This window comes from Talaromyces stipitatus, genomic scaffold, assembly GCF_000003125.1.
Source record: "Talaromyces stipitatus ATCC 10500 scf_1105507295517 genomic scaffold, whole genome shotgun sequence".
In the NCBI taxonomy this organism is placed as follows: Eukaryota; Fungi; Ascomycota; class Eurotiomycetes; order Eurotiales; family Trichocomaceae; genus Talaromyces; species Talaromyces stipitatus.
The window spans coordinates 995968-1017552 of NW_002990121.1; the positions used below are offsets into that span (position 1 = coordinate 995968).

Below are 21585 nucleotides of genomic sequence, written 5' to 3' on the forward strand. Positions count from 1 at the left end.
GTTACTATCACCTTATCTAGACTAGCAGGTTACAAGGTGATCATACATGCAATAACTCCATTTCCAAGCTTGTGCTAATGCAGGAAGCGATATGTACTACGCCGTATGTACTACGCTGTGTATACTATCCTGTAATCACACTAACATTCACTTAGCTCTATTTCTAACTTTGTGCTTGTACAGGTTGCTACATGTACTACGCCGCATATGCTAATATACTTCGGTGTGGCCTGGAAATGATATTAGTAACATCCACTATCTTATCTATGTAGTATGGACTAGCTATAGGTGTACGACGCTGTATATTCTAGAGTTGGGGAAATTGCTGTGAATGCATCCACAGCAGAGCAGATTCCACTGCAAACTCCTGCTCGCATTCAAAGTAGGCATAGATTGTATTCCATATACACTAGATCTTCACTGCGTGAACCCCTAAAGATGATTATAGAAATCCGGGTCTTGTCAAACTCGAACATGTTACTTTGTAGATATGCATTCCCATCTTATAAAACCCATACTGTCAGATGGAATCCTCCAGGCCCTCTATAAAGTAAATGTGACCTTCAATTAGACGCTGCAAGGCTAATTATGTACGTAGTGCTAGATCAACAAGGAATCAGGGTTGACGGGTCCATACTGCTATTAGCGCCTGATCCACCGCTTGTTCCACACGTGGGTCTTGCTAATTGTTGGATTAGCTAAAAGATCCGGCCGATCATATTGACAAGATCATCAGCGAATCAGAGCGAGCTACACACTTAAGCAGAGTAATCCACCGAATAGGGGTTAAAAGACATCTCCTACATTTTGTACTTAGAAGAAAACAAGAATCACAACAAGGATCAAGTATTCCACATCTTTTGTCATACATAATTTGATACGTTGAGATATACCGTTAGAGATTGTTACGTACAATCCAACACCTCGCCCTCACCCGCGGGTGACCCTCGCACACTCGTTTTGAGGGTCGAGAGCCTAGGCTACTGCTCGGTGGCACCGTGCCTTGGTGTAGAGGTATGCCCGCATCAAGGCGACGGGATCATGACTCAAGCTGCCTCCGACGGATTGCCAGGTCTTCCGCAACTGTGGATCCAAGGCCAATGTTTCCAGCGCGGTGTTAGTGAAAGGATACACATCGCTGGCCGCAAAGATTTCCTTGAAACTGGAGTAAAACTGGATGTAGAGCAGGCCACTCTGTCGACTACGTGAGTTCAAATGCGTTTCGAATGTGACACGTCCCGCGTCATGCAGAAGACTCAAGGGATAGAACACCCGCTGATCCCCATCCTCCTTCGGCCCATGTGCACTTGCAGCATCGTTTCCACATCAAGATCTGTGCAGACATCTCTTCCTCCGTCGGCTCTCCCTCCATGAAGACGTAAGAGGGGATATACCACCATTGATCCATACACTTTGTTTACGTCCTTTTTGCTGAGTCAAGAGATTTTAGCGATGTCCTCGCTATTCTCTTTTCCAAGCACTTCAGCAGCTCCTAGCAGAATGATCCCGTCCAAATTCAAGACCGCCGTACGATTAGCGTTGTCTATCTTCACAGAGTATAACTGGTCCTCAGCACTCTTATGCCTGTTGCAGTTATCTTCTGCGCAGCTTTTCTAATGAGTTGAACCTCTGTTTCATCCCTGCAGATTATCTTCACCCGATCTGTGTTTTAGTCTTTAATCACTGCTCCATTTTTATCACTGCTGCACAACGTCAGTTCTTTTTGTCTTCTGCCAATCGCATTTCTTTTTCAACATGCTGTCTGATATCCGTAATACTGAGTTTATTTCTGTCTTCGTCTCCCATAGGTGACATTGAAGGGGTTGGCGGCTCCATAACTTGAGTAGTAGGCTGTGTACTTGCAATATCAGCATATATTGGCTCTGGCGGGCAAGCTGTTAGTGATAGCGTCTCGTTGTTCTCGCAATTGTGCACTCTTCAGAGGACTGATTTTGAATTTTCCTCAGTTGCCTCTGCAGTTCTTCGATCATAACACGTTGTTCCTTGATCATGTTACTTTGCTCTTTCATTGTGATCTCTTGTTTGCCAAGGACGCCTTTCATGGCCTTAAGCTCATGGTGTGTGCTTTCTAGGAATTGACACATCTTGCAGAGCAATTCTTCATTTCCATCTTTACTCTGCTGCCTCTCTTTTATGATATGAGCTGCTTTTTTGACTTTGGAAGTTCTATTGCTTTGGATTGTGGTTTTCTTTCGCGCTTTCGTATTATTGTCGGTATCGGTCAAGGCTTCCCGTTCTCTTGTTGATAGTGTCACGACGCGTCCGGATCGCGCTGTCGCTCCCTCCCTGAGGCGAGTCTTCTTCCATTCCGCCTCTATTCTCTCTGCGACAAGTCCAGTCTGTTTCGCCGTATGTAGATTATGCCGGCGTGAATGATAGAAGAAAGCGGTAATAAAGACGGTAGACTAACTGGAGGAAAAAAGGTTTGAAATGTCGGTATAGTCCGCCTTACCCGGGTTCCTTCAAGATGGTGACGAAATTATTCTCGGTGCGTCGTGTGGAGGTGGTGAAGGTCAACCTCGACTGGGCTTTTGGGAATGTCGCGGAATGATTTTGCCTACTACATAAAGACACTCTGTCACTTGGGTTATTTGGACTAGTTACTTTGATGTATGTGGGAACTTTAGGGTTACGATCGCCCAAATAGGAAAATATGTGGTTCGAAACACTTTCCCTTTATGGTTAGTGCAGGCTAGGTATAATTGCCGAGATTTCAAAAACCGAATCTAATCACGGACTTCTGCATGTGTCCAAAATCCGGTGGCTAGCTGTTGAGTAGAAATACTTACTCTGAACAAATTCGCATAAGTAAAACCAATTTCTATAAAGTCGGACTCAACATTAATATCGAATCCGCTCAGAATCAGCCATTCCCTACTCTCAAAGTCAGCAAAAACATAATGTCAGAGCAGAAGCCCAAAATACCGAAACGAAGAAGACTTCTCCGGAAGAAGCCCAACGATCGTGACAGTGATGAGAATGATGTCAATGTATGAATTTGCAATCTCTTTTTGGTGTATCTCCAATTGACGGAATTTCTGCAGAATGCCTACCTTTGTGATACTGAAGGTTACGCGCTCGACAATTTGCACTACTACAAAATTCGCCTTCCAGATGGCCGTGAGATACAGACTCGGCCAAGACTAAATAACTACGTCGATTTAGTCGTCGGTCCAGCCGGTAGCAGTGACCGATTCTTTCTTCGGGAGGAGTCGTGGCGCACTGAAGCCGTCACGGAGATCCATTTGAAGATAGTGAACTATGAGATTGATTATTACCTTGATCCGAACGAGCGTACGGGTATAGTCTTTGCCATGTGGCAGGAGCTCGATTCTCAGGATAACCATTTCGTAATTCGTGGTCGAAGATTCGGTGGCCGAAATTTTATTGGATATTTAAACGAAGGGGAGAGGTATGACTTCTCTCTAGGAACCTATGACACTGATACAAGTCTTAATACTATCGCTCTCTCCTGCTCCTCTGATCTCACATTTGAGGTTGAATTTGTGTGCATGTCTGAGAAGGATTAGCTTTCTTATTCTTTAAGCTGATGAGAATGTCATCCAACGGACATCGCGGATATTTGCACGTTCTTTTTATGCTTATTTTGTTCGTATGTATCTAGTGTCACTTATGTTAGTAAAATTGTAGAGGATGGCTGGATTATTGGTATTTGAGCTGTTCTGGGCCTCTCTTATTTTTAAGAGTGATGAATCTGAGCGAGTCTTTTCAGGAGCGCCCCGTACTATATCATGAGATAGATCAAGGCTAGGAGCTGAGGTTATTGAGCAGGTGGAATGCTTGAAGAGTTGGTATCAGAGTGAACTGCTGAAGGAGGACTTCCGAAAAGTAAATCTCATATGAAATTCGTTGTTATGTGAAAATTGACGTATATTTTGAGGTGTTTGTAGGCAAGATGACTGTGTATTGTTTGATCGACTTGGAGAGGGTGTTCGGATCTTCAATCGAATAGTAAGCTTTTGAATAAACCCGATCCGGATTAAATGGTACTAATCCAGTTGCTGCGAAGCTGTTCCGAACAGTTTGAGCTTTGTATGCCATTGTACGAGCTGTTGGAAATGCAGTGAGAAAGTCGATTTTGTCAATGTGATTGAATCCAAGCCTCATTCGCTGCTCAACAAGCCGTCCGTAATGTCGCTTTAAAACAGCAAAACAGCCAACATCAAGAGGCTGTAAAAGATGTGAGGAATGAGGAGGCATACAGACTGGAATGATATCATTCTCAGCGCATGTACGGTCAAAGTCAGGAGTTAAATGACTTCCATGGCCGTCGAGAATCAACATTCGATATTTTCCCATCGTACGACCATTAGTAAGAGGGATAAAATGGATTTTAAGCCATTCTAATCCAATCTTATTCGTTGCCCATCCATTATCACTTATATTGATTCTCAGTCATCTGGAAGATCCTCAAACCAACCTAATCGAGTGTATTTCTTTGCCTTGAAAATTATGTACGAAAGCAATGCCCATCCAATCGAATTAACTGCCTCAATTGCAGTTACCCATTCTCGATTACCAGGCTGTAATAGATTTGGCCGAGCATATCGATCACTTCCAGTGATAACCTTCGCGGTCGCACAGAGTCCCATAGCAAAGCCAGTCTCATCAAAATTGTAGATATCTTCCGGCAAGATCCCATACTCTAATATAACCTCTCGTACGCGATCAAAATATTCTTGGATTATCTTCGGATCTTCGCACTTAGCACGTTCATAGTTATATTTCCGTGAGAACTTTGATTCAATCTCTGGGCGACGTTTGACAAGATTATATACACCCAATTTTCTCCAAGCTGTTGGTTTCCGCGTTGTGAAAGAAGATAATCAGCCATCTCTCGTACAAGAGAGTGTCGAGGGGGTAATCCACGTTTATCTAGATCGAGTATCCATTTGGCAAGCAATTCCTCCTCACACTGAGTTAATTTATGACTGTTGGCGCGTACTTGAGATCTTTGTTGAGTGCCATTTAATCTGTCTTGTAGAGTCGCCCGGGGTATACTATAAATCCTTGCAGCTTGAGCCACGCGCAAGATTCGTCCATTTTGTAAATCAGAAATAGCTAATAAAATTCGTCCCTCTTGCTCAGCTAAATCTTTCTTATTTTTTTTGCGAATTGGTGGCATGTTGGCGGGTTGAATAATATGGAATTAATATTGTGTAAGCGTTCGGGAAAAAGTGCCGGTTCGCTTGTTGATGATGTTATAACCCCTTAACGTGGATTACGTAATTACTGTTCGGGCCGAATGTTCGCTTTAAATCCCATACTACCCCGACATACGGCCCCGCACACCCCAGTCCTTTCTTTGCATTTTCCTCAAGATCTCGATGTCTTCTAGTATTTCCGCCTAGTCGGCCATTGAGTCAGCCCGTATCTACAGTTCACGAGTAAGGCAAGGCCCGCTCCAGCATATATTCCCTTAATGATGCTTCGTCATGGATAGGAGAAATGCTCCTCCTGTGGCGTGTCTTCGTTGCCGCAAGCAGAAGGTTCTACCTACTTTCCCATTCACATTGCTCGCTCGGCTAATATAACAACGTAGCTCCGTTGTAGCCGTGAGCGTCCCATCTGCAAGAGATGTCAGAGGATCAAAAGCGAGTGCTTTTATCCTGTTCCGCCGGACCGAAGGAGGCTGGCCGCTACGAGGGGTCTGGGCCAAAACGTAGAAGCCGTGCCTCAACATGAGACTGCCACTCATCCCGCTCATGGCAATTTTTTGGGCTTGAATGCTATCTCCCCTCCTGTGGAGAGTTTACACGGACCGCACAGAGATGGCCTAACCACCCCAGGTGGAGACCCTTCCCGACTGCCACATCAATCCTTGCAAGAAGATCCAGGTAGCGTAGAGGTTTCTCGTGAAGTGGCTCTATTTCTTATCGAGATCTACTTCGAAAGGCACTACCAGGCCAATCTACTCTTCTGCAAGAGAGACTTTATGCAGAGTTACAGAGACGGATACATTACTAGCCATGTCATTCAAGCCATTTTTGCCTTTGCCTCGTTGTATGTTTCATTAGGCCCTGCGGATTTGTCTAGATACCTTTGCTCATGATGACCGCTAGATTTCTTTCCCCGTTGCCTGGTGGAGTCGTCTCGGGAGAAATCGATATCGGTGATATATCTCGAGCGGACTGGAGGGCGATTGGCAACCATTGGGCAGAGCAGGCCAGCCAACGAGCGCTCATTCATGCTGACAAACCCAGTATAGAGCTTGTCCAAGCGTGTCAGGTTCTAGCCTTGTACTGGTTTGCCACAGCGCAGACCACCAGAACAAACATGCATACAGGTATGCACAAGTTATGGTCTTTATGAACAATTCCGTCGGGGTTCTGATACTACCACAGCGATCGCCTATCGAGCATGCCGGTTATTGCACTTGTCTCAGAAATGTGAGAATGGCTCTGTCACAAATTGGTCCGGTGATCAGGACAGGGGTATGAGGTGCTTCTGGGCCTGTTGGCTCACCAAATGTGCCAGTCAAGAAAATACTAGATTCCAGTTCGACTGTTGGGCAGATGTGACAGGCTGTCCTTTACCTGCTGACAATGTTGACGAATCTCCGAGGACACCGATGCAGTATATTGGCAAACATGGCGTGATCGAAAACCTTGAGCCTATTCAACAGAACTCCGGTATAGGGTTTAATGCTGCCTTGGTTATTATGCAAGGGATTTGGTGCGTTTTCTTTTTTCTCTTTTTTTCTTGTTTTCAGCTCCTGGGTCCCTCTGACACACTACAGGTGGGAGGTTCAAGACTTCGTCCAGACCGGCCACGAAACTTGCGATAGGCCAACTGAGTGGGGTTCGAAATATTGCTCCCTGAGCAAGCGACTCGAAGAGCTACCGGACAAGATAGCTGAGCTTACACAGTACGAGCGTGGCCGCGAGTCTTCAAAAGCCAACTCAGCGGATCAAGCTCGTTCCTTCTGCCTCGGCTACTTCTACCATCTCTGCGTTGTATATTTACACTCTTCAATTGTACCCGCCCTATCCTACAGCCGGACTCCCCTCGCCATTTCACGGGTTATGATTCGACTCGCCGCCGAGCAAGCATGGGAACATTCCGTCTCCATGACGACTATGGCAGATCAGTTCATAGCCCGCAGAGCCACTATCTCCAAATTGTGGCCTGTAGTAGGTTACGGTGCCTATGTGTGTGCCGTAATTCAGTTACGGAGATTCCTCGCCTTGCGGGTTCTGACTCACCAACATCTTCAAGAAATGAAAGTACATCTGCTCATCTCGGGCGAACTGAGTAAGTATTGGATGACATTGCAGCCACTTGTATGTCCTGATCTCACTATCTCATCGTCACCTTGGCTGACGGTCAATAGCATGAAGACTTGAAACAACAATTCTCTCAAGCTCACGCTCTTATATCGTCGCGAGGCAATTGCGCTCAAGAAAAGGATGAACAGAGTAGTCGCCTCATGGATCAGCCAAATTCTGGTCCATCGCCAGAACTGTCTAGTTACCATCGTGTGTATGTCGCCAATCGCGACGCTCGAGGAGTGGACAGGCAGCTGGAAGAGCAGAACTCTAATACCTCTGTCCGTGTTATGGAGGCACATGATACCCCTCCAGCGACAAATGTACGCCAGGCACCAGATTTCACATCCTTTACTCATATTCCAGGTCTTACTAGCGCTGGCGAACGACATCAGACGGTCTGGGAGTCCACGATGCAGGGAACGTCTGGAGATCTAGCACCACAATCAGACTGGACATCAAGAGAAGATGGATTCTGGTGGAACCAGGACCCTTCTTCGCTAAACGATTTGTTTAGCGGTGGATTCTTCCTTCATGACGACATAGGTTTTTAAATAAACTACATTAGTAAGGAAGGATTGGAAATCCACAAGAGCATATGTTCACCCTTTTCACTGTGAGGCGGTTGGTTATAATTACTCGAGTCAATTTCTCTCCCCGAGGTGCTACAACATCAGATGAGTAAAACCCACTTCATCCCTATGTGATCAACCAGTCAGAATAAATGCCATGCATTAAGCTTGCTCAATAAAATCTAAACAAAGGTTATCTCGATCCAACTAGGTTCTTATACCAACTGGTCATTATAGCCCCGCTTCTTCCTCGGCATAAAACCTTCCTTTGACCTCATATTTAATATTCATAGAAAAGAAAACGAGAAGTTTACAAGAGAAATTCCCACCAAAAAATTCACCTCCTCCCATAAACCCTAGAAGAAAGGAAAATGCCCTCTCTCGGCCGCACCCTCATCGCCCTTGTCGGCCTAACGACAATGATCGGCTGCTACATCGCCGACTGGAACGAAACACACATCTACAACCCAAGCTGGACCCCACACGCAAAATTCCACAACGGCCAAACAATGTCCATGGGTGCAGCACTAGGTTCAACTACACTATTCTTCCTCTACGGGCCGCCATCATCCCCTTCCTCATCAACGGCAGGGAGGGTATCGGCGCTATATACAGCGTCCTGGATCGCGAGTTTGTATTGGATAACACAGTTATCGGCTCTGTTTTACCCCGGTTCGTTGGCGGTTGACCCGGAGTTTGGTGAAGGGGCGCCGCAGGTGTATATTTGTGCGGTTTTGTTGAGTATGATTGTGGTTGGGACGAGGTTGGAGGTTAGATTGATTAATGCGGAGAAGAATAAGAAGGCTTAAGTACTGTGCTCCTGAATGTCTTCGTTATTGATATGTATTATAGATTATGAATCCTCTCCTTTCCGACTATTAACATTAAGAAGATAATCATAGGGTATCAAAATCAAAATCAAAAGCGCCGTGCCGTGCTGTACAAATGCTATACATATATATATTTCGGACAGACGATTCACGTGAGATATCGTCCAAGTAAAAACAGAGGGGGAAGTCACGGAAGAGATTGCTGTCGCAAAGCTCTAAAACGTCTCGTGGCCTCGGCAGCAACCAACGCACTCAGTGCACCTATAAACAGACACACCGCAATTGCATCAGGTGCATCAGTATCCAAATTCATCCACCCGCCATCTCTAGCGCTCGAGTGGTCTTTAGTTTCTCCTGCATCCGAAGTCGGGGTCGATTGTTTCTGGCCGACAGGTGAAGAAGTAGCAGGCTCTAAAATACTAAACACAATCCAACTGATGAAGGTGCCCACGAATTGGGGGAGTGTTGTATACACATTCAACACACCCAGATAGATACCTGCAAGTTCGCCTGTAGACGGACTTTCGATAGTCGATGACTCTTCTGCGTCGCTGTCATCGTCGCCGGCGCTTCGGTGATTGAGTCGGAGGACATCCATTTCCATATCTGGCTCCACGCTGTCTATAGGACGATAGCCATGAGTCCGGAACGTGGTTGATGTAATCATCGTGGCTGTAGGGCGACTGGGCGGTTCCAAGGCTAATTTATTGATCTCAATCCCCATAAAGGCAAACGGAGCCCAACCAGAAACAGCCCAGGGGATGCCGCAGACGGAAACAAGGAAAGTCGCGACCTTCAACGATCGTGCCATGGGGGCAAAGATCATGGTCCCCGCAAAGACTAGATGAGAAAGGAACCATGCAGTTTGTAGACTGGGTCTGACCCTCTTGAATCGACGCAATACTGCTGCCATTCGCGGTGGGGGGCGAGATGTGAAATTTGCTCGTTTGGAATTGCTGTCGGGAGAGCGGACGCCGAAGGGGAGGAGGACAGAAGACAGGAAAGTGACTCCTGAGAAGATCACAAGTGACAGACTGCCCAGTCGACCGACGTCTCCGAGTGTGTCGGAGGAGCTTGCGGCTGATTCGGGGTTTTCGTAGCGGAAATAAGTCTCTCCTACCCATGTTGTGCTGTAGAAAAGGAATGGAAACCATCCTGTGTTCATTAGATTGGGTCTATACAATGACAGGAACATACGCACCAATCCATGACCAGAATTGAACCCAACAGATGGACTGGATACGCGGCGGCAGATCCATTGTTGTTTTATAGAGTTGTGAGATAACATGAAAGAAACCATGTGTTTCATCCGCTCCCCTAACAGAATCATAATCAGTTATTGGACCTGAATTTTCTGGCCAGAACTCACCTCGCCGCTATCAACACCCTCTCCTTGACAGAGTACGATGTAATCAGAACAGAAACAATTAAAAAGATAGCCGCTACAACGGTCATCTGCTTGAATTGAGTATCGCCGAATCTAGTGCCGAATGTCGTGACCATATCTATAGAGCCGACGATATAAGCTATTAGGGAGCCAATGGCTTGCATTCGGATTGCTTTTTCTTTTAGCAGATGTCAAGAAATCACCAGAAAAAAGACTCACCCCATGCAGAACCTAGTTGCTGTTGGGATATCGGCAGAGTATCCACAATGAGACTTCGACAACATGCTTGGGCTATACTAAGTGTCAATATGTATCAATAGACATCTGCAAAAGACTCACCAGCATTAATAGCAAAATCAACCCCATAAATCGCCAAAACCGCCACCGCAATTGTCGCACTTCGTTTCTATAAATCCACGCAGTTCATCAGTTCTCCCCTTCCTTTCCCATCTCCCTTTTTTTAGAGAATATAGACACACCCTCTCAATATCATGCACGAACCACCCCACAATCTCCGAAGTCCAACCCAACAACAACAAACAAAACGCAACAATCAACGCTCCACCAAGCATAAACGGCCGTCTTCGACCCCATTTCGATCGTGATCGATCTGCGATTACGCCGATGAGAGGATGGATAATGAGGCCGGAAAGGGGCCCGGCGATCCAGACGAGTGAAGTGCGCGATTTTGTTAGGCCGAGTTGGAGGAGGTATGGCGTGCAATCTGTCAAATAATCAGTATCGTGATTGTCCGAGAGGGTAGGGTTGTTCGTACATGACATTTCAACACCCCATGTAAAGCTTTACGATTCTATTAGCCTCCGCACCCCAACTATAGTTCCATTCTGAGAGGTAAGACGTACGAAACTCCAGTCAAACTAAACGCCAAAAGAGCCATACGAGTCGCTTCCGATCGGCCCTTGATGGAAGGTGAGCCCGTCCATGATGCGGCTCTCATCGCCGTTATAGTGTCAACGAAGCATTCAATTGCTCCGATAGTAGTCGCATAAACACTATTTATTATTTTTTGCCTAGTCCTTCAGTTATTGTATGCGCAGAAATACAAAAAGAGACGATTCGAGTATTCGAGACGAGGACGCGCGGAGGTGATGCGGAGCACACGGAGTGGTCGATATCTGGACAATCAAATGCAACAGTCGAGTCAAAAAGCTATACAGGACATACTCGACTGGAAAGCTCTGTAGTTTTCGTCTACTTCGTCTGTAAGTACACTCAAATTCATTTTCTGAAAGACTGGAAGAGTAAGAACATCGAACGAAGAGTCTAGAAGCGGTCTGTGCTCAGATTAATGAAGCTCTTCCGGAACTCTAGAACGGGTAATGATCGCCCTTGATGCCTGAGGCAGTAAATATTATTCCAACACTCTATTCTATCATTAATCAATGTGCCCCAACCGCCTCATCTCCTCCAGCGCCTTCTCAATTTTTGCTTTTCTCTCCTCCTCAGCTCTTTTCAATCCCTCATTAGTCAACGGAAACGGGCCAGCCCATTTCCAGGTCCCATCCTCCTGAATCCCACCACTCTCATCAACCCAGTCCTCAAAATCCATATTCGCCACATCCAGATTACAGTACATATCCCAAACCCTTTCGTACGGCAATCTGGCTGCTCGGAATGATTTTACGTGTGAGCCTGTCTCTGTGTCTTCATCGTACTCGAATACTCTCTGGGCTACAAGGCTTGTATCGGTTTCGAGACCTTTGACGTCTATGATGAGCCATGTGTAGCAGGTGAGACCTGCTTTCTCAAAGCGCTCGGTATTATCCCAGAGGAAATCGTTGATTTCATCCATACTCATGCCGGCGAATTCATTTTTGAACAATCCGTCCGGGTCGTGTGGTGGTGTCGTCGGCTGTAACTTTCCTGTCGGCATATCCTTTGAGGTCATCAAAAACCAGTTCGAGCAAGGGATTTCTTCCGCGAACTGGAAATCTTGAAGGAGTAGAAGTGCTTTGTTCAAAGCCTATATGACTCAATATTCAGTTGCCCGTCAATTGGGATAGGCGTTGAGCAAGTAAATACCTTTATATTCACCTCAGGGGCTGTCAGGAAGACTGGCCATAGTTCAACCATCTTGCAACTTTACTACACAACAGAGATATAGAAGAGTAATCTTCTATATTAGCAGGATAGACAGCGGAACTGGTTTATATACTATGAGATTAGGCGGCAAACACATCCAGGTGCGACGTCATATTACTGGGGGCTGAGTGTGTTATAGTATGTGAACTAAGTCTGATGGTTCTAGTCACAACTACTACATACGGAGAAGAGCAGCAGCATATCCCTGAAATGCTGTCATGAGAATAGAGTATTGAATCATTGGCTGGTACTTGGATCGGTAACCTTGAAATCACGATCAGATTTCTGTAGAATAGAATAGACCCAGGTAGCTGCTACATCTGCTCCTTAGATCTCACTAGTCTTACCAAGCACTACAGATCATAGATAGCAAAGAAAGATATAATTGATCATGACTACTCTAGAGAAGAAGAGATTAAAAAAAAATTGAGTTTCAAGTCATGTCATCTCTGTATCACCCTCCTAATTAACTAACTAGTCACAATCACAAGACTCCGAAAACGAGCTCCAGGATCGCTTCCAGGACGTCTATATCATCATCTCATCATCGTATAGTAGGATGCCGATAATTTCATTGATCTCGTCTCATTTCGGCATATATCGTTTGTTCGCACAGATTTTCGTTTTTCATTTGCATTAGCATTTTCGTCCATCATCTACAGTCGGTTGGGGGTGGTAGAGTGGAGAGGCCATTGGTAGCCGGCAGCGTCACTGAATTGGTATCCGAAGGATGAAGTAAAGTCATCCAGAACAGCAGGTCCTCGGGAGCCTGTCGTTGAATTAGTATACAACTATGAATAGATCGTAATAGTACTCACCGTAAGGGTACTCCATGGGGATAATCTCTTTGTTGTCGTCCAGGTAGTGCAAGAGGGGAGAGAAGATTCTCCAGCTGGCGTCGAGCTCATCGTCACGGACAAAGTTGGAGTGGTCTCCCTTGAGGGCATCGAGGATAAGAGATTCGTAGGCCTCGGGGATCTTGAGGTCAGAGAAACGGCGGCGGTAGGTAAGGTCGAGCTCGGTCACAACAGTCTGCATGGAAAGACCAGGAAGCTTGGAGTTCATCTTGATGTAAACAGACTCGTTGGGTTGCACTCGGATGACAAGCTCGTTTCGAGGAATGTCCTTGAATATGCCAGAAGTAACATCCTTGAACTGAATACGGACTTCGGTCTTTTGCTCGTTGAGGGCTGTAAAAGTTAGTTTCGATTCCTCACACCAGCAAGGCAAACTAACCCTTTCCGGCCTTCAAGATGAAAGGCACACCATCCCAGCGCTCGTTCTTAATAAAGGCGACCATAGCACAGAAGGTAGCGCAACGTGAGTCCTTGGGGACAGTATCGTCTTCCTTGTATGCGGGCTTGCTGCCATCGAGGGAGCGACCATATTGACCAATAATGACGTTCTTGGGCTCGATAGCATCCATTCCTCTCAGGACACGCACCTTTTCGTCACGGATATCTTCAGCAGAAAACGAGATGGGGCGCTCCATGGCGAGCAAGGTCAACACCTGGAGAAGATCTGCAGAAATTAGCGAAGTCATTCATCCCCCTGCCCCCCCCCCCCCAATACCATTTTAAGATACATACGGTTCTGCATGACATCACGGATAATGCCAAACTCATCGAAATAACCGCCACGACCTTCCGTACCGAAAGGCTCTTTGAAGGTGATCTAAAGAATTAGCGCATGAAACTCATTCGAAACGCTCCAAGCATACCTGAACGTTATCAATGTGGTGACGGTTCCAGGTGGCACCGAAAAACTCATTACCGAATCGAAGAATGAGGATATTCTTAACCATTTCCTTGCCCAAATAATGATCAATACGGAAGATTTCCTCTTCCTTCCAGTTGGGTTCCAAAGCCTTTTGCAATTTCCGCGAGCTCTCGAGATCCTTGCCGAATGGTTTTTCGACCTAGTCGCATCGTCAGCCATCGCAACTGTGTAACTGCTGAATAAGTGCAAGGAGCTTACAATAATTCTTGCAACACCACCCTTGGGATAGCAATTCTTCTTTAACTGCTCTGAAACGGTGATAAAGACACTAGGTGGAAGAGCCATGTAAAAGATGCGGTTCTGTTCCTTGTGGTCCTTCTCGATATCTTCAAGGTGCTTGTTGAGATTGATGAAAGAGTCGTCCTGATCGTATTGACCAGAGACATATGTACAGACTTTGCAAAATTCCTCGAGTTGCTCTTCCATTTCCTTGGTGGGGACCTTGATATAGGACTTTACTCGTCGTAGGAACTCGGGGTGGTCCATCTTTGTACGGGCATATCCGACGATCTTGATATCCTTGGGGAGGAATTTGTTTCGGTACTATTCAGTCAGAATCGTGCGTAAAGGTTATTGTAAGTATACACACCAGACCGAACAGAGCAGGGAACTGCAATCAGTTAGTACGAATTAATTCAAGGCCGGAAAAATATCGCATATAGCGCTTATGAGTAAAACATACTGTCTTCTTCTTTGCAAGGTCACCAGAGGCACCCAGGACAATGATGACGGTGTCATCCTTAAGTTCCACGGAGCTGTTCACAATCGCCATGTTAGCTACGGATGCGCTCACTGTGTCGGCGCGCAGAACGCAAAAATACGAAATTCAAGAGAGAATTGAGGGAGTTGGAAAATTGATCAAATGGCAGAAATTTAACACTCGCAGCAATTGCAAGTGTCTGGCAGGCTGAAGCTATCGCTGTTACGGCCGACCTCGAGGCCCCGCTCCGGTGTAACAAATGGGTGATGTAAGCGCCACACAACAGTAGAACTTACCTAGCGGAGTGACCGTGCTCGGCCTGGATGAGAGTGTTCGACATTGTGATATGTGAAGCGATAGATACTGGGAGGAATCGCTTGTTGGAGGGGGAGAGCGACAAGAGTAGTGATGGAGAGGAGAGAAGTAGAAGAAGAAGAGAAAAAGAGGAAGAGAGGAGTTGGGGTTGATGCTTCCACTCTTCTGTACCCAGCGACTTCCGCTAAGCTACCAGGTCACTGGATAATTTGTCACCTTACTAAGGATCAGTCATTTGGTGGGGCAGAGCCTCTCTACATTAGAGGGGGTGCTCAGGTAATCCCATTACGATACTCGTCAATCCGGAGATACATACACTCATCCAGCGGAAATCCGAATAGTGTTGTTTCTTCTAATCAATTGCACGCATACACATCATGACTTTCTGTCCGTCAAGATCCATCCCTCACCATCGATAAAACACATACAAGTACAGCAATCGCCACATGTCATCGGTTTTACCGGCTTCACTAGACGTCACCGATGGAGGGGTGGAGCAGATGCCATCACAGATCCTGATTCAGCCATGACTGTATAAGTCGAAGTGAAAAGAAGCTATTCACTAATCAACAAATAACCGCTTATGATTATCACGATGTATGTATTTTGATTACATGTATCAAAGTTTCAGCAGAGTCCGACCTATAGCAGGCCAGCCGTCTTGCTGTCTAAGCTGCCCTGATATTTGATAAGCAGCTCGATCTGAAGCATTAAGCCACCAGCTATCAGAATCGGACTTTTCGGAGGTATGGTCGTACTTTACGGGGGAAAAAATTACACCCATCATACTGGAAGTTGCTAGCCTGTCGATTGCTGCATGTGTCGACTACTATGATCACTGATCAAGTACGGAGTAGACGCTTTAGGATTCATCCCGATTCCCGGTAGACCATAACGGAATCCGCTCGCCGTGCTGGGGGGGGAGATAGAGTCCGCGACTCCGGTTGTATCAACAGTTAGGGTTTGGAGCTTGAAAAAGATGTGCTTCTAGAAGACATGTACGTACATTACTCAGCCAGACTGGCCAGAACATGCAGTGTGTTCGACCTATTTATCCGGTATAGCTTCGTATCGAAATTACCCCTATTCTGCCCCGGCCCATAGTCGCATTCAGACTTCATCTGCTACTATCTGAGCACAGTGAGCGCTATACAGTAGCAACAATGCTATCAATACACGAACAGACACCGGCATTGTGACTTCTGATGGTAAGCAAGATGACTGATGAGTAATTTGGTAAGGGTGGTTGAAGAGTCCGGAGCAGAGTCATCCGCCGAGGAAGTACGTAAAGGCGGTGGCCGTTGCAGCCTAAGGCAGGAATATTTAGCAGCCTCAGGCAACAACTTCCCGATAGACCAGCTATTCCATATCCGGTTAGTAGAGACGGTCAGTCACGGGGTCTCGGTTAACCCTCGCTAGGGCTAACCGTTCCGGGTTAGCGGTAGCCGCACCACCAACTCTTTCCCATAGATTGTGCGTTGGCCTTGCCTCAGATCTTTCGAAGCGAGACGACGACGACCGACCGACAATACCACCGCAACGAACCGACATTCTATCCGACTTCTTCGCCGGGTCAGCGTTGCTTTTGTTTTCTGTGTCTGCTCAGAGAAGAATAAATAAGTCCGTCAAGATGCCTTCGGAACACGGTCACAGACGTGAGTGATTGATCTCCTTTAGAAGATGCGGTTTTCGGTTGATGGAGATGGAGATGGTCGCATTGCCTTGCATTTGCAGTCTGTTGAAGTCATGAGTATTGATCAGTTGCTAACTTTTCACAGTCTACGTGAAGTAAGCATCCCTCGAATCCGTCCGATTGAAGATATACCGCGCCTGTCATTATACATCAGATGGAACTTTGCATTGCGAAAACTACATAATCGAATCAGTCTAACTGGATTATAGGGGCCGCCACCTGAGCTACCAGCGTGGAAAGCGCAACACCAACCCCAACACAAGCTTGATCAAGATTGAGGGTGTCGATGATGTTAACGCCGCCAAGTGAGTGACCTGGACCGCGATATACACGATACTACTCATACTAAGACTTCACAGCTTCTACCTCGGAAAGAAGGTCGCTTTCGTTTACCGCGGAAAGAAGGTGGTTCAAGGCTCCAAGATCCGTGTCATCTGGGGCAAGGTGACCCGACCACACGGTATGCGATCATCATCCAAGCTCGATCGACGGGAAGTCGAGGAAAGTCGAACGTCGTACTGACTCGCTCTTGATAGGCAACTCCGGCGTCGTCCGCGCTCAATTCCGACACAACCTCCCTCCTCAGACTTTCGGTGCCACCGTCCGCGTCATGCTCTACCCTTCAAACATCTAAACCAGCGATTTCCGCGAGCCGGGGTGCATCATGTTCTGTTTACTGTGTTTGTTTATGTAATGAAGGGCGAGGCCTAGTTTCGACGGCATACAAAAGACGAGGCTCTTTTTCTATCTCTTATCCTGCTCTTTTTCCTTTTCAAAGCAATTTGACAAAATTGCTCCTACCGATTGCACAACAGATGACTTATATCCATGGTGATTTGTGATGGGAGTTGGTTTCGAAACGTTAGAAGAAGAAGCAAGAAAAAAGGATCGGAAAGAGAATTCTATGGCATTGGGCAAGTCATACAAGCATTTGACAGGGATTTATGAAGTTTTGAAATCTCTGTTATAAACAATCTTTCTCTTTTTGCTCATATCGAGGAAAAGAGGAACAAAAAAATCAAAATATGATTTTTAAAAGAATACCCTATTGAGCCATCTGATGGTGATATCAATTTTTCCATTTTCCATTTTCCTATTTCTCGTCACTTTTTCTACGACTAATCTCTTTAGAGAGCATTGCTTTTGTGATATCGGAATCAAAGGCGGCAAATTGATATGTTCATATGCTTGGCCGGCTTGCGTGCTTGGATACAGATAAATCTACAGTATCAGGCATTCAGACGGGATCATTGAACAAATCTGGTAACCATAAAAAGATAACCTTGTATGTCAATATGGCCGGCAAGGCCACAAGGAATTTTGGCTACTTAGTAACCGATGCTTACGACTCAAATTGGGTTCTATATACCAGCAGCGATGCCGTATAGTCATGCCGATCTTTCATTCCATAGCTTTACTCTATCAACTACAGGAAATACGTATTAATCAGAGAGGTCGCCACAACCAATTCATAATTTCAAATAACCCTATATGGATCACGTGATGTGATGAGTCCTTTCCCTCGAAAAAGTTCACGTATTTCGCTTATATGAATTATCAAAGCTAAGCAGAACTGTCTCTAATATATGACCAAGTTTATCAGGAGTTCATGTCAATGTACTTTAAAAATGTAAGTTGCTACATGTCTCTCGACCAGTTAACTGATAGATGTAAAACCAACCAATCACCACCTACTCTCCACACTCAGCTAGCTCCACCTCTATCAGAATCTCCATTTCATCATTGACATTCAACATTCGCCATCACAACACAATTCTATAACAAACACCCTCATACAGGAACAAACATATAAAAAGGACAAAATGGTTCTCCCCGGTCGCCGCTCTCGGCCAAATCAACGCGTTTCTCCTCCGCCGTCATCGTCTGAAAAACCAGATACATCATCAGTATTAGCGCAGGGGAGTACTAATATCCCAGGAGCATCGGATACATCCCCGGCTGTACCTGCGTATGTTCTCTAACCAGTCTGTTGATATTTTCAAGAGAAGAGCTAAAAATTTATCATATAGAGAAACAATATACAAACTCCTCGCATTCACATTTGCCATGATCTGCGGCCCACTCGGGGCCTACTTTTTGAGTATCAAGACTTTTTTCAGCGGTGATTACCCATCCATCAATGCGGTATAATAAGAAACAATACTAATTGAGAAATAGGAAACTCGACTCTTGCCGGAGCTCTGGCTGCTCTAACTGCTAATGTGGTCCTGGTCGCATATGTGATTGTAGCCTGGCAAGAGGATAAGGAAGATCAAGCGAAGCAAAAGGAGAAGAAGGGCCAGTAAATTCTATATGTCAAACATGCGAGTTTTCATTCATCATTCATATACCTTCCAAGATAGTAGGGGTATCGTATCATAAATCCACACAATCTCTAGTTGAGGGAAGGGGGGAAAAAAGTCAAGGCCTCCTCCTAACAAATTCCTGCAAATCCCCCTCCGTCACAACACCCAGTACAAATTTCCTCGTCGGATCCGTCACAATCGCAAAATCTTGTTTTCCCATCCCCGTCGTCGGTCTCCCTTCTGTAGGGTTCATAGGCTCCCCCTTGAAAAATCTCTCCAATTCTTCCAAGGGTGTATCCATGGTAATAACCGTATAAATATTTGATTTTTTACGATTGAATCGTTGCATGGCTGCTTTTACGGGATCGGATTCGGAAACTTTACCCTCGCGAAGGAGCGTTTTGAGGCGTGGGATGCTTAGATAGCCGAGTAAGGCGCGGCTGCTGGATGATATCACTGTGAGATGGCTATAGTCTCGTTCGTAGGCGGTTAGAAGCGCGGAGGAGATGGAGTCGTTTGGGGACACGGAGAGGGCTGGAGGGGGATCCAAGTCTTCGACGGTTGCCTTGATTTCTTGTTAGCCATGGATATGTTTGATTCTGAGTGGAAAAAGGTGGTATACCCCGCGATATTTTCCTGACCAGGAATTCAGATTCTGTGTTGAGGCGGCGGAGGCATGGTCTGTGAGGTTTTCGCGAGCGAGAGTCTCGCCGACTGAGGAATAGGTTGCCATTATTCTCCTGTGCTGAGTGATGCTTGACGAGATGAGGTGCAAATGGGCGAGGTGACGATTCTTGGCCGGAAAATATCCGCCGATTATCTCAGTCAGCTCCACTGGCCAATCAGAGCTAGCAATTGCTAGCCAGCTCTTCAGCTCTGGAGCTCTCCCTTTATTTTTCACGAGGAATAGTAATATTCATGCAATACGAGCTACAAACCAATTAACTTCGATTTTTGTCAGCTCAGCCAACAATCCAACCAACAGAGCTACTCTGTACGCGAAAGACGGTTAGCTACACGGAAAGTAATCTCTTAGCGCAATGACTTTCCGAGTCGGGCCCATCGCCACTCCAAAGACGTCACTCTTGACTTATCTACTACTCTCTCTAAATACAGCTCCTTTCACTCACACCCTCACTATCCTGTCAATTGATCGAAAGGAAGAGAGAAAATGCCATCTATATACCCAACCCAAGAAACACTGCAAACCAACTTCTCGCAGCGCCAACCATTCCCAGCATGGAGCGCAGTCGACGACGTCAAACAAAGCTATGGTAAGCTTAGTACCAAGGCGCAGGCCAAAACAGGCAAGATTGAGATGTTTTCGCCAAAGTATTATGCTGCGTGTACTTTTGGCGGGTTGCTTGCTTGTGTAAGTATATCTGTAGATTATATATTTACTACCTAGGAGAGCCGGAAGGTGAATAACATGCACAGGGTCTGACACATACGGCTGTCACACCGTTGGATCTGGTCAAATGTCGACGCCAGGTTGATCCAACCCTGTACAAAGGTAATCTGGAAGCATGGAAACTCATCTATCGCGCCGAAGGGATCAGGGGTGTATTTACCGGTTGGGGACCGACCTTCTTCGGATACTCTGTATTCCTCCCATTCCCCCTATATCCTACCATTTTCTGAGACTGATCCAAGAGATAGGCACAAGGAGCATTCAAATACGGCGGCTACGAATTTTTCAAATCCTTTTACAGCGACCTAGTCGGCCCCGAAAAAGCCGCACAATGGAAGACCAGTGTCTATCTGGCTGCTAGTGCTTCGGCAGAGTTCTTTGCGGATATTGCTCTTTGTCCGTTTGAGGCTGTAAAAGTTCGAACGCAGACTACCATGCCGCCGTTTGCGACGGGGACGTTTGATGGGATTAATAAGATTACTGCTAAGGAAGGGCGAGCGGGGTGCGTCTTCTGTTGACAAGAAGGATTGCATGTGCTAATGGGCTGGCAGATTGTTTAAGGGATTGTATCCCCTCTGGGGTCGACAGATCCCTTATACAATGATGAAATTTGCCTCCTTTGAGACAATTGTAGAGATGATTTACGGCTATCTTCCCGGCAAGAAACAGGATTACAGTAAGAGTCAACAGACCGCCGTCGCATTCACGGGTGGTTATCTAGCTGGTATTCTGTGCGCGATTGTCTCGCATCCGGCCGATGTTATGGTGAGCAAACTCAATGCGTCGCGACAACCCGGTGAAGCGTTTGGGGCTGCCATGTCGAGAATCTACAAAGATATTGGATTTGGAGGCTTGTGGAATGGATTGGCTGTTAGGATTGTGATGATTGGTACATTGGTATGTTTGCTGATCTCTACGGGTGCGTAAAGCTGGCTGACTTGTATAGACTGGATTGCAGTGGATGATGTATGCTTCCTTGAAAACGTAAGTGTGAGTGATGCTGACTGTTATAGATACGATTCGTTCAAGATTTTTATGGGATTGCCGACGACAGGTGGACAGATTCCGGAGAAGAAGTAGTAGGTTGGGTCTATCGAGTGTATCACAACAACTTATACGTACTACGTCAAGTATTTTACTGTTCATCTAATCCACTGCTTTATTTGATTAAAATCATTC

At 46.0% G+C, this 21585-nt stretch overlaps 11 protein-coding genes across 14 annotated transcripts, besides 4 other annotated features; 6 read left to right on the plus strand and 5 right to left on the minus strand.

The window, feature by feature from the left end:
- Positions 1-2921: 2921 nt before the first annotated feature.
- Positions 2922-3679, plus strand: TSTA_003820 (uncharacterized protein; the record flags this gene model as incomplete). The annotated part of the gene is made up of 2 exons (XM_002487935.1): positions 2922-3011; positions 3066-3679. The coding sequence occupies 2 exons, from the start codon at positions 2922-2924 to the stop codon at positions 3549-3551; spliced, it is 576 nt and encodes a 191-aa protein (XP_002487980.1). The 3' UTR covers positions 3552-3679.
- Positions 3680-3894: 215 nt separating this feature from the next.
- Positions 3895-5167, minus strand: TSTA_003830 (uncharacterized protein; the record flags this gene model as incomplete). Its single annotated transcript, XM_002487936.1, has 3 exons — positions 3895-4385; positions 4463-4745; positions 4823-5167. The coding sequence occupies 3 exons, from the start codon at positions 5165-5167 to the stop codon at positions 3895-3897; spliced, it is 1119 nt and encodes a 372-aa protein (XP_002487981.1).
- Positions 4009-4437: a mobile genetic element.
- Positions 4455-4820: a mobile genetic element.
- Positions 4817-5122: a mobile genetic element.
- An 810-nt stretch (positions 5168-5977) lies between the features above and the next one.
- Positions 5978-8124, plus strand: TSTA_003840 (uncharacterized protein). Its single transcript, XM_002487937.1, has 4 exons — positions 5978-6328; positions 6387-6717; positions 6782-7325; positions 7376-8124. The coding sequence occupies exons 1-4, from the start codon at positions 6091-6093 to the stop codon at positions 7862-7864; spliced, it is 1602 nt and encodes a 533-aa protein (XP_002487982.1). The 5' UTR covers positions 5978-6090; the 3' UTR covers positions 7865-8124.
- A 129-nt stretch (positions 8125-8253) lies between these two features.
- TSTA_003850 (uncharacterized protein) lies at positions 8254-8691 on the plus strand (the record flags this gene model as incomplete). The annotated part of the gene is made up of 2 exons (XM_002487938.1): positions 8254-8478; positions 8533-8691. 2 exons carry the CDS (start codon positions 8254-8256, stop codon positions 8689-8691), a joined length of 384 nt encoding a protein of 127 aa, XP_002487983.1.
- Positions 8692-8726: 35 nt separating this feature from the next.
- Positions 8727-11057, minus strand: TSTA_003860 (sucrose transporter, putative; the record flags this gene model as incomplete). The annotated part of the gene is made up of 8 exons (XM_002487939.1): positions 8727-9867; positions 9914-10029; positions 10082-10271; positions 10319-10390; positions 10439-10505; positions 10579-10823; positions 10875-10900; positions 10963-11057. The coding sequence occupies 8 exons, from the start codon at positions 11055-11057 to the stop codon at positions 8900-8902; spliced, it is 1779 nt and encodes a 592-aa protein (XP_002487984.1). The 3' UTR covers positions 8727-8899.
- Positions 11058-11495: 438 nt separating this feature from the next.
- On the minus strand, positions 11496-12222 carry TSTA_003870 (uncharacterized protein; the record flags this gene model as incomplete). The annotated part of the gene is made up of 2 exons (XM_002487940.1): positions 12143-12222; positions 11496-12083 (listed from the first exon to the last, which is right to left on the minus strand). Exons 1-2 carry the CDS (start codon positions 12191-12193, stop codon positions 11496-11498), a joined length of 639 nt encoding a protein of 212 aa, XP_002487985.1. The 5' UTR covers positions 12194-12222.
- A 347-nt stretch (positions 12223-12569) lies between these two features.
- Positions 12570-15922, minus strand: TSTA_003880 (glucose-6-phosphate 1-dehydrogenase). Of its 2 annotated transcripts, XM_002487941.1 has the most exons (9): positions 14978-15922; positions 14664-14736; positions 14571-14591; positions 14180-14524; positions 13923-14120; positions 13792-13876; positions 13439-13723; positions 13021-13392; positions 12570-12971 (listed from the first exon to the last, which is right to left on the minus strand). In XM_002487941.1, exons 1-9 carry the CDS (start codon positions 15019-15021, stop codon positions 12859-12861), a joined length of 1536 nt encoding a protein of 511 aa, XP_002487986.1. In that variant the 5' UTR covers positions 15022-15922; the 3' UTR covers positions 12570-12858. The 2 variants fall into 2 exon arrangements, with proteins under 2 accessions (XP_002487986.1, XP_002487987.1); XM_002487942.1 differs by lacking the exon at positions 14978-15922 and having other exon boundaries at positions 14664-14868.
- Positions 15068-15138: a sequence feature (GA-rich).
- A 574-nt stretch (positions 15923-16496) lies between the features above and the next one.
- TSTA_003890 (60S ribosomal protein L33) lies at positions 16497-17866 on the plus strand. The gene is made up of 5 exons (XM_002487943.1): positions 16497-16651; positions 16775-16784; positions 16899-16994; positions 17049-17149; positions 17226-17866. Exons 1-5 carry the CDS (start codon positions 16627-16629, stop codon positions 17321-17323), a joined length of 330 nt encoding a protein of 109 aa, XP_002487988.1. The 5' UTR covers positions 16497-16626; the 3' UTR covers positions 17324-17866.
- A 571-nt stretch (positions 17867-18437) lies between these two features.
- Positions 18438-18995, plus strand: TSTA_003900 (uncharacterized protein; the record flags this gene model as incomplete). Its single annotated transcript, XM_002487944.1, has 3 exons — positions 18438-18658; positions 18720-18811; positions 18868-18995. Exons 1-3 carry the CDS (start codon positions 18513-18515, stop codon positions 18993-18995), a joined length of 366 nt encoding a protein of 121 aa, XP_002487989.1. The 5' UTR covers positions 18438-18512.
- Positions 18996-18998: 3 nt separating this feature from the next.
- TSTA_003910 (cystathionine beta-synthase (beta-thionase), putative) lies at positions 18999-19975 on the minus strand. Its single transcript, XM_002487945.1, has 2 exons — positions 19618-19975; positions 18999-19560 (listed from the first exon to the last, which is right to left on the minus strand). The coding sequence occupies exons 1-2, from the start codon at positions 19726-19728 to the stop codon at positions 19111-19113; spliced, it is 561 nt and encodes a 186-aa protein (XP_002487990.1). The 5' UTR covers positions 19729-19975; the 3' UTR covers positions 18999-19110.
- Positions 19976-20029: 54 nt separating this feature from the next.
- On the plus strand, positions 20030-21575 carry TSTA_003920 (mitochondrial phosphate carrier protein, putative; the record flags this gene model as incomplete). 3 transcript variants are annotated; one of them, XM_002487947.1, is made up of 6 exons in its annotated part: positions 20030-20367; positions 20433-20597; positions 20655-20908; positions 20958-21303; positions 21353-21372; positions 21420-21575. In XM_002487947.1, 6 exons carry the CDS (start codon positions 20167-20169, stop codon positions 21484-21486), a joined length of 1053 nt encoding a protein of 350 aa, XP_002487992.1. In that variant the 3' UTR covers positions 21487-21575. The 3 variants fall into 3 exon arrangements, with proteins under 3 accessions (XP_002487992.1, XP_002487993.1, XP_002487991.1); XM_002487946.1 differs by having other exon boundaries at positions 20167-20367; positions 21353-21511; XM_002487948.1 differs by lacking the exons at positions 21353-21372; positions 21420-21575 and having other exon boundaries at positions 20958-21339.
- Positions 21576-21585: the final 10 nt, after the last annotated feature.

Bases quoted from the DNA above. Each gene is read 5' to 3' on its own strand.
- TSTA_003890 (XM_002487943.1), top strand. From the start codon at position 16,627: ATGCCTTCGGAACACGGTCACAGAC. The intron at 16,995-17,048 runs GTGAGTGACCTG...AAGACTTCACAG, and splicing joins GATGATGTTAACGCCGCCAA to CTTCTACCTCGGAAAGAAGG. The intron at 17,150-17,225 runs GTATGCGATCAT...CGCTCTTGATAG, and splicing joins CAAGGTGACCCGACCACACG to GCAACTCCGGCGTCGTCCGC.
- TSTA_003840 (XM_002487937.1), top strand. From the start codon at position 6,091: ATGATGACCGCTAGATTTCTTTCCCCGTTGCCTGGTGGAGTCGTCTCG. The intron at 6,329-6,386 runs GTATGCACAAGT...ATACTACCACAG, and splicing joins CAGAACAAACATGCATACAG to CGATCGCCTATCGAGCATGC. The intron at 6,718-6,781 runs GTGCGTTTTCTT...GACACACTACAG, and splicing joins GTTATTATGCAAGGGATTTG to GTGGGAGGTTCAAGACTTCG.
- TSTA_003910 (XM_002487945.1), bottom strand. From the start codon at position 19,728: ATGGCAACCTATTCCTCAGTCGGCGAGACTCTCGCTCGCGAAAACCTC. The intron at 19,561-19,617 runs GTATACCACCTT...CAAGAAATCAAG, and splicing joins GGTCAGGAAAATATCGCGGG to GCAACCGTCGAAGACTTGGA.
- TSTA_003880 (XM_002487941.1), bottom strand. From the start codon at position 15,021: ATGTCGAACACTCTCATCCAGGCCGAGCACGGTCACTCCGCTAG. The intron at 14,737-14,977 runs GTAAGTTCTACT...GATTGTGAACAG, and splicing joins GAGCACGGTCACTCCGCTAG to CTCCGTGGAACTTAAGGATG. The intron at 13,724-13,791 runs GTATGTATCTTA...TAATTTCTGCAG, and splicing joins CCGTGATGTCATGCAGAACC to ATCTTCTCCAGGTGTTGACC.